General features: G+C 35.0%; 1 protein-coding gene across 3 annotated transcripts in view; it reads right to left on the bottom strand.

Annotated features, from left to right (window-relative positions):
* Slc39a12 (solute carrier family 39 member 12) overlaps positions 1–12712 on the bottom strand; it is a 65374-nt gene that overhangs the window by 26421 nt on the left and 26241 nt on the right. The window contains exons 7-9 of one of the 3 annotated variants that reach the window (XM_071619706.1): positions 9798–9953; positions 7473–7580; positions 5063–5129 (exon numbers count right to left, since the gene is read on the bottom strand). In XM_071619706.1, the coding sequence (XP_071475807.1) occupies positions 5063–5129; positions 7473–7580; positions 9798–9953 (331 nt within the window). Of the gene's footprint in view, positions 1–5062; positions 5130–7472; positions 7584–9797; positions 9954–12712 lie in introns of all 3 variants that reach the window. The other 2 variants (XM_071619705.1, XM_071619707.1) reach the window with 2 other exon arrangements.

The following is a 12712-nucleotide window of genomic DNA, read 5'->3' on the forward strand; positions in this document are numbered from 1 at the left end:
GAACATCGATGTAGCAGTATCCCTGTAGTACGCTCTTTTAAGGTCTTCAGGGAATAGTCCAAGAAGGGCAATAGCTGGGTCAAATGGTGGTTCCATTCCCAGCTTTCCCAGGAATCTCCATACTGCTTTCCAGATTGGCCGCACCAGTTTGCAGTCCCACCAGCAATGTACAAGAGTACCCTTTTCCCCACATCCTCGCCAGCACTTGTTGTTGTTTGACTTCATAATGGCTGCCAATCTTACTGGAGTGAGATGGTATCTTAGGGTGGTTTTGATTTGCATTTCTCTGACTGCTAGAGATGGTGAGCATTTTTTCATGTACTTGTTGATTGATTGTATGTCCTCCTCTGAGAAGTGTCTGTTCAGGTCCTTGGCCCATTTGTTGATTGGGTTATTTGTTTTCTTATTGTTTAATTTTTTGAGTTCTTTGTATACTCTGGATATTAGGGCTCTATCTGAAGTGTGAGGAGTAAAAATTTGTTCCCATGATGTAGGCTCCCTATTTACCTCTTTTATTGTTTCTCTTGCTGAGAGAAAACTTTTCAGTTTAAGTAAGTCCCATTTGTTGATTCTTGTTATCAACTTTTGTGCTATGGGTGTCCTATTAAGGAATTTGGAGCCCAACCCTACAATATGTAGATCGGAGCCAACTTTTTCTTCTATCAGACGCAGAGTCTCTGATTTGATATCAAGCTCCTTGATCCACTTTGAGTTAACTTTTGTGCATGGCGAGAGGAGGGGATTCAGTCTCATTTTGTTGCATATGGATTTCCAGTTTTCCCAGCACCATTTGTTGAAGATGCTATCCTCCCTCCATTGCATGCTTTTAGCTCCTTTATCAAATACAAGATAGTTGTAGCTTTGTGGATTAGTCTCTGTGTCCTCTATTCTGTACCATTGGTCCACCCTCCTGTTTTGGTACCAGTACCATGCTGTTTTTGTTACTATTGCTCTGTAATATAGTTTTAAGTCTGGTATCGCTATACCGCCTGATTCTCACTTCCTGCTCACTTCCTGCTTGCTTTTGCTATTCTGGGTCTTTTATTTTTCCATATGAATTTCATGATTGCTTTATCCATTTCTACAAGAAATGCCGTTGGGATTTTGATTGGCATTGCATTAAACCTATAGAGAACTTTTGGTAATATCGCCATTTTGATGATGTTAGTTCTGCCTATCCATGAACAGGGTATATTTTTCCATCTTCTAAGATCTTCTTCTACTTCTCTTTTTAGGGTTTTGTAGTTTTCATTGTATAAATCTTTCACCTCTTCTGTTAGGTTGATTCCCAAGTATTTTATTTTTTTTGAGGATATTGTGAATGGAGTGTTTTTCCTCATTTCCGTTTCAGAAGTCTTGTCGCTGATATACAGAAATGCCTTTGATTTATGCGTGTTGATTTTATATCCTGCCACTTTGCTGAATTCATTTGATCTTGATCATTCGGGTTCCAGAATGGTGAGATAGAAACTTCTGTTGTTTATAAACCATCTTGTCTATAGTAGCTTGTTATAGCAACTCAAATGGACCAAGACAAACCTCCCTGCAGAATGTTATTAAAAGGGACTCAATTCTCCAAAACAGTTCCTCTGAATCTGATGGTCCTTGTGATAATCTGCTGCAGTGTATGTTCTGCCATCCTGTGATCATCTGTTATCTTTTCTGATTGGTGCTAATGACCATCCTAAAGTACTTAATTCACTCCCCAACTGTGACTGTAACAGAGCCACAACCAACTCTTCTGGCTGTCAATTATCTTTGAAACAATGATTCAATATATTTGTCTTTCTACAAAATAACTTTCAATACCTCTACTTGGATGTTGAACAAAATAAAGAGAAGTTTTAGTTTTCATGGGATTCTATGAGAGATTAAGAGAAAGTAGATAAAACGATTTAGACCAAAATTGGGTTCAAGTTTTTAATACACAGATTTCTGCTTTGAAAATCCTACATTTTAGGTTATAACCCAATTACAAGAATTGAATTACTAACAAACACAAAAAGTATTTTGAGGGTAACACTTGCTCTGATAGTAAAATGTCCAGGCATAACACTTGATGGGAACATGCATTCACCAACTGTCATAATCTAAATTTTTAGTAATTATTCAGCTGAACGCATAGTGTGCAACAGGTGTAAGCAGTTGTACAATTATTCAAATGATGTTTTCAGTTCTAACAGAACTGAAAACATCATTTGAATAATTGTACATCGCTCATACAAAAAGAAGTTATCTTGTGGTTTCAGCCCATACATGGTCTGAGATCAAGAGGGACTATTATAATATGGTTTGTTATTTTATTTAGGGAATGTTATTTGACATATTGTATAGCTCACACCATAAAATAAGTGGCTTCAATAAACAGCATTCATAGGCCAGATTTTTAGCCAGGAGATTGTATTGCCTGTGATGCAAAGGTGTCCCATCATCTCACTTCTAAATATTATACTTATTTACAAATATCGCTTCCATACTCCTTGTGGTTTATTAACTCATTTTATTCTTTATGACAAGTGGGCAAATTTCAGGCAGTAGTCATAAATGCACTAGAAAATATTGCATTAATAAATTCAGCCAGCTCTTATAAGCATTCTCCAGAAGCTCTCAGAGTTCAATAATGGTACTAGTCACTTAGCGGTTCCTACCAATTTTCAGAGATAATGCTCTTCTTTGAGATAAATAATGTTCCAAATTTTAAAGTGATATATCTAACCACATTGCATCAGGCAAATAAAATTGTGATTTCCCTGTGCTTACATGTAGTTTTGATATTAATAGAATATATTCAAATGAAAGATTTTTTAGCCAATATACACTCTGCTAGGAAACAGTATGGCCTATTTCTGCTGTCTGTTATTTTATTATCTCTGATTATGGGTTTCTAAATGTCAGAATATGGATATGTAACCAGCCACAAGGCAAATATGCACATTTGCATGTAAGCCACAAAGAAGACTATTCTTTAAGATAATTTAAACAACATTTAGAGGAAGATAAGCATCCGGTGGTAATTTAATGTACTCATTAGAGAAAAATCTATAATATTTTACCTTTGCTCATGTACCTGGCAGTGTCATATTGTGTTAACATTTTCTATATATTTGAGGTTTTCCATGGTGAAACATGAGCTGGAACTAATATGATTTTTTTGTTGTTTATTTAAATCAGACTGTGGATAGGATTTTCACATCCTGTCTTTTGAAACACAAGCTGAGTTCTACCAATGAGGTAATATGAAACAAGTAATCAAATGTTTGAAGCTAATTCAGTGTTTTCTTGGCAGACGGGCAGTGGCATATTCTAATTTGGATTTGTTCACTATTCATTCTGAAGGCCAAGCTTGATATCTGAAATGGGAAGATATGCAAACTACAAAATATTTGATTAAGAACATCAGTGTCCCCAATCTAGTTTCCATTCCCTGGTCCTAATTTTGACTTGACACAGCTACTTTCCTCTTCCTTTCTTTCAAAAAAAAAAACAACAACAAAAAAAAAATGCTGACCATGGACCTACTAAGTGCCACATATTCTAAATTAATCCTGGAACTAAAAATTCAGTAAGGAAAAAATTATTAACAGTGTCTTATAAGTAGAACTTGACAGCAAATGTAATTATATATTTTGAATAAAAGAAACACATCAATTATATGAGTTAATATATATAAAGCACTTTGAATAGCCATTGCTACAACAATCATGGTTATAATGCTAATAAGTATTTGCTCTTATTAGTATTTCTATTCCAAACTATGTAACAGACCATGGATAAGGAACCTTCTTATTTTGTTCTCCACTGCACACACAGTGCCTATAGCACCACATATCTTCAAACACTTCTTGAATGAATAAAAGAATGTGAGAGGATCCGTGGCTGCATGCATGAATAAATAATCACAAAGAAATTGTTGGTATATTAGCATTTTTTTTTTTTTAGTTCCCCAGTGCTGGAGTTGACTAGCTATTGTGGGCAATCAGTTAACCTCTCTAACAATTGTTTTCTTCGTTTGTATAATTTAGATAATATTTATTTGTATCTAAATTGTGGGAGAATTGAACAAGATAGTCTGCATCAAGTGTTTAACATTGTGCTTGGCCTATAAGAAGAGTTCAGTTCTTCCTAGCTGTTTTTTGTCACTGATTGACTAACTTATTGTGGTACAATGGGAATAACTAATCATAACCGGTTAACATTAAAACATTAGGAAGTTTGTGTCACAAAACAGTAACATAAATGGGAAAAAATTGGGCCAAGATTCAAAAGCAACTAATGAAAACCAAAACCAAAAACAATGAAGTTCAAAGACGTATTCAAAAACATAGCAAAGAGGCATAAAGTTCTATCTACAATTGGGAAATTAAATAGAGAAATGGTGAAATGGAAAGAAAAAAGGTCGATTGAAAGCTTGATGAAACAAATGAGTTACAGAAAAAGTTATGAATAATGAAACATCACCAGATTTGAACTCTGCTGTCCTAATGGCAGTATGACAAGACAGACATTTGTGATGAACTTTTATTCGACTCTGAAAGAAGATAAAAAATCAAGGAAGTCTCCACATTTCAGAGTGAATTAAAAGTCTCAAACATCATAGAGACATAATTTAAAAGGAGTCCTGATAACCATGCATGTGTATACACTGAAGATTTTAGGACCTCTCAATCTAGGCAAAGGGGGAAAATGTCATTTAAAATAATGGAGTCAAGTTGTTATAAATGTGTAGTATGTTTGGGAGACAGATGAGAATGGGTTTTTATTGAAGATCTTATTGCTAAGTTTTTAATAATGAACTAGATATCCAATATGAAATTATATGATTTTGCCATTTTATTTTTAAACAGATACAGTCTTTTTCTATGGCACTTACTACATTTAAAGATGAGTTGTTAGGGTTTTTTTTTAATTTATTTTTTTAGTTGTAGATAGACACAATACTTTATTTTATTTGTTTTTTATGTGGTGCTGAGACTCGAACCCAGTGCCTCACATGTGCTAAGCCAGCACTCTGCCACTGAGCCACAACCCCAGACCTGTTTTTTTGTTTTAAATTGGTACTCACATTTTCTGTGGGAGGCTGTCATACTGTCTATGGGACTCTCAGCAGAGTGTAAATCTTCTGGACCTTTCTATTGAAAATTTAAAAATAACTGGTGAAAACCGGGTAACAGTCACATTTGGCTGAAACATTAACATCTGAAGAGTTATATTAAGTTTTAAAAGATATTTTGATACTCTAGGTAGATGTTAAAACTACTTGGTTTCATAGACAATATGTAATCTAAAATTGAACAATGTGAATAAAGCATACTTTTTGCATTACCTACATTTTGATAAAAATAGCTCTCTTACACAGATCGGTACCTTCCGTGGATGGCGGTAGGCTACCAAGAGACAGTCTGTAATTCAGACTTTTAAATTATGCAAGCTTTTATGAAACCCAAAATCAGTAGGGAAAAAAAATGATCCTTGCCCTCATTTGTCACATCTCCTGTGAGAGTGGATAGTAGATCTAGGATTCCTCTTCTGCTCTATAAGCAGATGGCATCTTCTGGAGGGAAAAGAAAAGCTTGCAAACCTAACACTTTATTTCATCCACTGCAGTATAATGTTCTTTTTTAAAATTATTATTGTTTTTCTAGTCAAAGAGTCTTGTCAATCTGGAAAATAGATCTGCAGACTTACATAAACAAATAGATTATTAAAATTTTTCATTCTTTCATACATGACAGAGGAGATTTTGAAATTACTTTCTAGGGTATAAGTTATAATTACCTGATTTTATTTCAGAGACTGAGTCAGTTTGATTTTTGTAGGATACCCTTTCTGGGTCTCAGATTCTTCATCTATTTTGTGAAAAGAATGCTTTCCTCCAATGAGACAGAGTGTCCTTTAAGAAGTATATTCACATAACTCTATCACTCCCCAATTAGGGACATTTTGATACAAATTTAATGTAAGAAATAAATGTCTTTTGTCATGTGAAAGGGAAAGTAAATGAAGTTCACGTGGCACAGTAACACCAGGTGTGTATAGATAGGCTATTTTTTTTGGAGAAGGAAGGTTTAGAAGTGAGTAGGACCTGAAAGATAACAATTTAGAGTTTCAGGTCTCTTGCCTGAAATTGGGCAGATCTAGAAACATAAAAGTAATGTGAATATTTTATATCAAAGCCTGACCAGAAGAAAAATGTTATATAGTTCTACTAAAAGAAAGGGGTCCAAATATTAATCCCACAATACTCTCCCTGACCCCCCCCCCCCAAAAAAAAAAAAGGTGTATATCATCATACTATGCAATGGAAATCAGGGGCAAATGTTCAAGGTTCCTCGTTGGTTGGGAAAAAATTGAGGGTTTTCCTCCTTCAAGCTATACTTTCCTGAAAAAATGGGAATTGGAACCCATGAAACAGTTTTAAAAGTTCACATGATTTCTATTTTGCAATAGAAGATTGATCTTGTGGCTTAAATAATGAAAGTAACAGTGAATATGTTAGTGACCCGAGTGTTCAAAGAGTTGAAAACAAAGTTAGCTTCAGAGGTTTGCTTACACGTGTCTTGAGGTTGTGGGCTCTTCAGTGAAACAGAAGAAATAAAACCTGCAGTAAAGTGATTTCAAAACTAATTGCAGCCTGAAACTATTGTTTTTTCAAAACACATTTAAAATACCTAAGCAATAAATAGAATACAATTTTCAAAATCATCTAAAGGAACATTTTTATGTCAATGTCTCTAAGTTGGCATTAGACCTGCAATCTATTATCAGATTTCTATTTTGCTATGTTAATCTCTCGTGAATAGCTAACTTATCTCTACTCAGGTATCCTTGAACTATAAACCCCCTATGTCAAAGCTAGGGTTATAAGAGACGAGTTAAGTGTTACACTTTCATATTTCTCCTGTCCCTATACTTGTTTCTTTAAGTGGAAGGATAATATTTTTTTGAACCTCAGTGGAATTGTATTTTAAAAATTAACATGGAAGATTTTGTTGTTGAGAATTCAGTGGAATCAAAGGCCCCCACTGTGGAACATCTCATTGGACATAATCAATTCTCTTCTGCATGATAAAATAAATGCCCTAGCCCTAGATACACTTATCCCTTGTTCAACATTTGTATGCATCCACCTAGAAGTAGCTAGGAGCATACAAAATGGAAAATCTAAAGCTCAACTGGTTCATGAAAACTTGTAAACAAAATTTAAAAGTTGATTGTTGTATCCATCTGATCCATAAGTAAGTGATACAAAGTGGTAAAGATAGCAATCACTTAAGTCTGCAGACAGGGCTTTTTGATCTTTAAAACAGCTTCAAGTGCTTGGCAGATTTTTATGTATCTATCATGATGAAGAATAGGCAAATCAGAAGTGGATTCTGTTCTGTCTACCCTACTGATTTTCATCTGTTTAATGAGGAATAAAGGAAAGAAAGCAATCACATTAGTAGAATGTTTCATTTAGATCAGTAACCTACCAACTGGATAGTTGAAGGAGATTTGCCTCTTCCTGATTGGTCACTTAATTCAGGGTTCAGTGCAAGATGGTGGGAATGTCCCACATGCCCATTAGCCAATGACAGGCCCTGCTGGATAAGGATGGTTTAAAATTAGTGTGGAAGATAGAGGAACACAGGTGCAACCGTGTCAATTTCAGGGTTCTCAGAGTGTTGGGTATCATAAATAGAACACCAGGAATATGTCCTCATGATGGATATTTGCTAAAATGTCTCATCTTAGAGAAGCACAGTTCTTCTCTGCAACAATCGTGCATGCTCAGAATGCTTTAAGAATACAATTTTTAAAATGTCTAGTTGAGAGTAACAGAAGTTTGAATGGTGGTAGTTTTTATATTGTCACTAAAATTATATTTAAACAAAATTTAATTTTAGCGCTTTCTGATAGAGATAGCAAAATGATAATCATCCACTGTATTGTACCCCATAATTACAAAATAATAACTCCAGTAAGGCATTCTTCAATTAGAGCATTATAAATATTTGTGTTTCTTTTTCTTTTTTTCTTTTTTGGTAATGGGGATTGAACTCAGGGATACTGAACCAATCAGCCATATCCCCATCCCTATTTTGTATTTTATTTAGAGAAAGGGTCTCACTGAGTTGCTTAGCACCTCGCTGTTGCTGAGGCTGGCTTTGAACTTTCGATCCTCCTGTCTCAGCCTCTCAAGCCACTGTGCCCAGCAATAAAAAGTTTTTTGAAATTGTATTGTTGAAACTCATTTTAAGTTTCCTGACGAGCTTAAGGACAATCTAAATGAACTACAGATTAGTTGTTCAGAATTTCTTTTACCAATTTCCAAACTGGTTAAACATCTAATCATTCAGTAGAGATAGACAGATATTTTAGTTCAGCTTTCCCAGTCCATGAATGCTAATCTACTGTAGGTAAATGGAGATCTGTAGCTGCTATTTGTACTTTTTAAGATTAGAACTTCATTTGTGGAGGCTAATTTCCTAAATGTTTTGGTAATTGCTATGATTGCAGCTGTAATTCATAATTTTTGAATTAATGTAGTGTCCTAGCTTGTGCCCCAGGCCAAAGAAAATCCTGCCTCATTGAAACAAAATGTTTATAAGACTTGATTTGAAATCTGTTTGAATCCTTGACATCCATTTATTTATTTATTTATTTTAATTTTTTTTATTGGTTGGACATCCATTTATTAATGAAAAGTTTCAAACATACAGAAAAGCTCTGTGGGCACATACAGATAACCCACTTCTTGGATCCTACCATTAACATCTTCCTATAATGTATTTTATCACAGATCTGCCCACCTATCCCTCCATTCATCCATAAAGCCATTTTATATTTTGATGCATAAAAATAACTTTGTACAAACTTAGGAATGGTAATAAACCAGTGCTGATATTTAAAAGGTAGTCATGTTTGCCCTGGGAATTAAATCTAAGTTGCCAGTTGTTATGTGGAGAGGTAAAGTTCAGGAAATAAATGGAAAAACCACAGGACTGAAGAACCTGAGGACTTTATCATGAAAACTGGCTTCAATTTTTTAGAGTCCTTCATAAAAATTGACCCTTTTTAACCATCCCACCAAACAGGTAACTTATTTTTCTTATACAACATTGTGTAAGAGCAAAAGAAAAATAATTCACAAATAAGCCACATTGCTTTTATTTCATTAAAAATGAAGATGATTATCAAAGCACAATGAAAGAAATTACTCAAGCTGGAAAAATATTTGCTACAAATCACATTCCTGAGCTTCTGGTTTTGTATCATTTTAAAAGCCCTTAAAATAGATGATGGCTGGAGATTTTGTGAACTTTGAAAGTTTTCATTTGTTTGTTATCTGTTTATGGATAAGAAAGACATCCTAAATCCTGATTAGTAGCTAGAACTTTGAGCCAAATCTTTTTTTGTTGTTGTTGTTTTATTTTGAGAAAATATTTTTAGCTGTCAATGGATCTTTTATTTTATTTTTGTATATGCAGTGCTGAGTATCAAACCCAAGGTCTCATGCATGCCAGGCAAGCGCTCCACCACTGAGCCACAACTCCAGTCCTGAGCCACTTTCCCCAGACATGAAATAGTGTCCTGTTTTGTACCAAACATGAAGATTACATAGACAGTTGTAGCAAGTATATTAACTGACCAGCAATAAATGTTTAAAAAAATTAGGAGAAACTTGTTAGAATGATTCTTTGAAGAATCCCTTGCATAGACAACTTCATGAAGATATGAATACTTCTGCATAAGGACCTTTCAAACAAATGATATAAAAATCTTGGAAAAAGGGATAAATAAAACTTAAAATTTACCTTGACATTTGGTGACACAAGAAGAATAAAACATTTTTCTATCAAGAAAAATCCATGGATGCCTCCAATTAGACCCAACAGTTTCCAAATATGACCTTTGCTTTCATGGAAATAATGTCCAAACTCAGTGTCTTCCTGCCTATCTAAACCAAGAACCTAAAAAAAAAAAAAAAAAAAAAGGGAAAGAAAAGAATTTTTGATGACTTTGGTACCAAATAGTAAGCACAGTGGTTTAATATATTAAACTTTCAGTCTAGGGATCCGATGATGACTGAAATATTCAAAACTCGGTTTGCTATTTGTTTTAGATAAGTGACTATTTCTACCACATGATTTAAAGAGGGTCAAATAAAATGTATACAGTAGAAAATAAAGGAGATCTTTGAATAGCTTATCCTGATGAATAAAAATGTCACCTCAGTTTTATTTTGGCAAGTGGCCTAGATTTTTATACATTCTCTGTCTTGTGGCTGCTTTTTTCCCTTCAGGAGTTCTATCTGTTGGTACATCAATATTCCATATCAATATGACTTATACCCAGAACACAGAAGGATATATTTCACTGGAGTTTTATTCCCCCCTAACCCAATGCAACTAAAGTAAAGTTTTAATAAATACTTAGATATGTAAGAAATCCATTTGGAAGACATTCCTCCACTTATATGCTATATGATCAGCAATACTGTCAGCCCTCTGGGACAAACAAAACAAACAAACAAAAACCATGAAATGAATTGAGAATAAGAACTTTGCTCTGGTTGACTCTTTCTATCAGTTCTTTCAATCCATTGATTGACTTCATAATTTCTTTTTTTAAAATTATTTTAGTTGCAGATGGGCACAATACTTTCATTTTACTTATTTATTTTTATGTAGTGCTGAGGATCAAACCCAGTTCCTCACACATGCTAGGCAAGTGCTCTACCACTGAGCCACAGCCACAGCCCCCAGAATTTCTTGTTATAAGTCCTTACATACCATATTTCTTTCCCAAGAGTATAAAATTTGTAAATAGCTTAGTGGTTTCCAGATTTAGAATGTTCCTGACCACTAAATTAAAGAAAGAAAAAATAAATTATGTATAGATTTCTGTATGTATGTTCAGAAATGTCGGTATTTGTGAATGACGGTATTTGTGCATGTACACATGTACAGATGGCCCTCCATATCCATGATCTACATCTGCATCCTTTGCATATTGAAAATATTCAGGAAAAAAATCCTGCATTTTTATTAAACAAGTACAGACTTTTATTCTTGTCATTATCCTTTTAATAACACAGTGTAATAATTGTTTGCTTTGCATTTACATTGTGTTAGATATTGTAAATAGTCCAGAGATTATTTCAAGTTTAGGGAGGATATGCATAGCATATATGCACATACAACACCTTTGAATGTATAGGATATATGCACATACTATACCCTTGCTTTCTTGGATTGTGACACCCTTTGGAATCCTGGAACTTATCCTGTGGATACCAATGCCCATGGGATGTACGTATGTATATGTGTGAGTATGATTGTGTTCCTATATGCATACTTTGAGTATATAGATATGACTAAAAAAACCAAATATGTTATTCTGTTTTTATTTTGGTAAGAAGGTTAACTATATCAACCTAATACTTGTAATTACCATTATTTCACTTGCTAGTGAGTATTGCAGTATCACAAAATAAAGCAGAAGAAAACACCTTAATTTCAGGATAGAACGTAGATCTTTGAGTTGAATAAATTTAGCCAATAAAAAGGAAAATTACAACAATGACATTTGTCTCATTTCCACACAGTTTACCAAGGATTGAACTCAGGGACACTCAACCACTGAGCCACATCCCCAGCTCTATTTTATATTTTATTTAGAGACAGGGTCTCACAGAGTTGCTCAGCACCTCGCTATTGCTGAGGCTGGCTTTGAACTTGCGATCCTCCTTTCTCAGCCTACCAAGCCACTGGGATTTACAGGCATGTGCCACTGCACCCAGCTCTGCACAGATTTTTGAAAACCTGGGTCACATTCAGGACACTGGTTTTTCTAACTTTCCACCACATTTGTACTGTGTCTTTCCTCTTCTTTCTAATAATTATTGTTCTCAGCTCTTTTTTCAAGCAAAGAAACTGCCCTCTAAATTTCAGGAAATCGAGGTAACTTTTAAGTTCACCTCTGTATCATATCCTGTCCACCCCCACGTCCACCCCTGCTGCTTGTAGCTAGTTGTGTGCTCCCCTCTAAAGACCCCGGCAGCCTTCAGATCCTTTTTGGCTTTTCAGGCTCTCAGGCAATAAACAACTCTGTAACCACTGTGGTGACCTAGAAAAAGGCCCTGGCCACCGCCTCAAGCCAATAACGAGCCCTGAAATATTTCCAGAAAATTAGATTATGGAGGAAATTAAAACTAATAATGGTTTGTTTTATTTCTCCAATGCTCACTTTGCGATTTTCCAAACATCACATTATTATTGAGCCTCTAAGCAACAAGAGTGGCCCCGTAGAAAAGTGCCAGAGGCTTGTGGAAAATTTTTAACATCTTGGGATTTGCAAAGGGCAGGATCATTGGTCTATGGTCTCCATCCATATGAAGAGATTTCAGAGGGAATAGATAGCTCTTTTAATAGCTTGGGTCTAAGAGTTTTCATTTCTGATAAATAGAAACCCTCAGATTACTTCAACAAAGGGCTAGCTTCTTGGTGCTTACATTTTACTTAAGACAAATCCAGACACCCGTATTCAAGAAAGAATGAGAAATCCATTCTGAGGGCTTCATGAAAGAGAAGTTAATAATGGTCGCTACACTGAGCTGTGAGCAGGGTCCAAGGTACCAAACAAGGGAAAAGCAACCCCAGAAACTCAATACCACCTTCAGGTGGAAAGGGCACAGGGAGGAAGTGCTGTTACTGAAACTCAGCAAGAC

The sequence above is a fragment of the Marmota flaviventris genome, chromosome 12 (assembly GCF_047511675.1).
Source record: "Marmota flaviventris isolate mMarFla1 chromosome 12, mMarFla1.hap1, whole genome shotgun sequence".
NCBI lineage: Eukaryota > Metazoa > Chordata > Mammalia > Rodentia > Sciuridae > Marmota > Marmota flaviventris.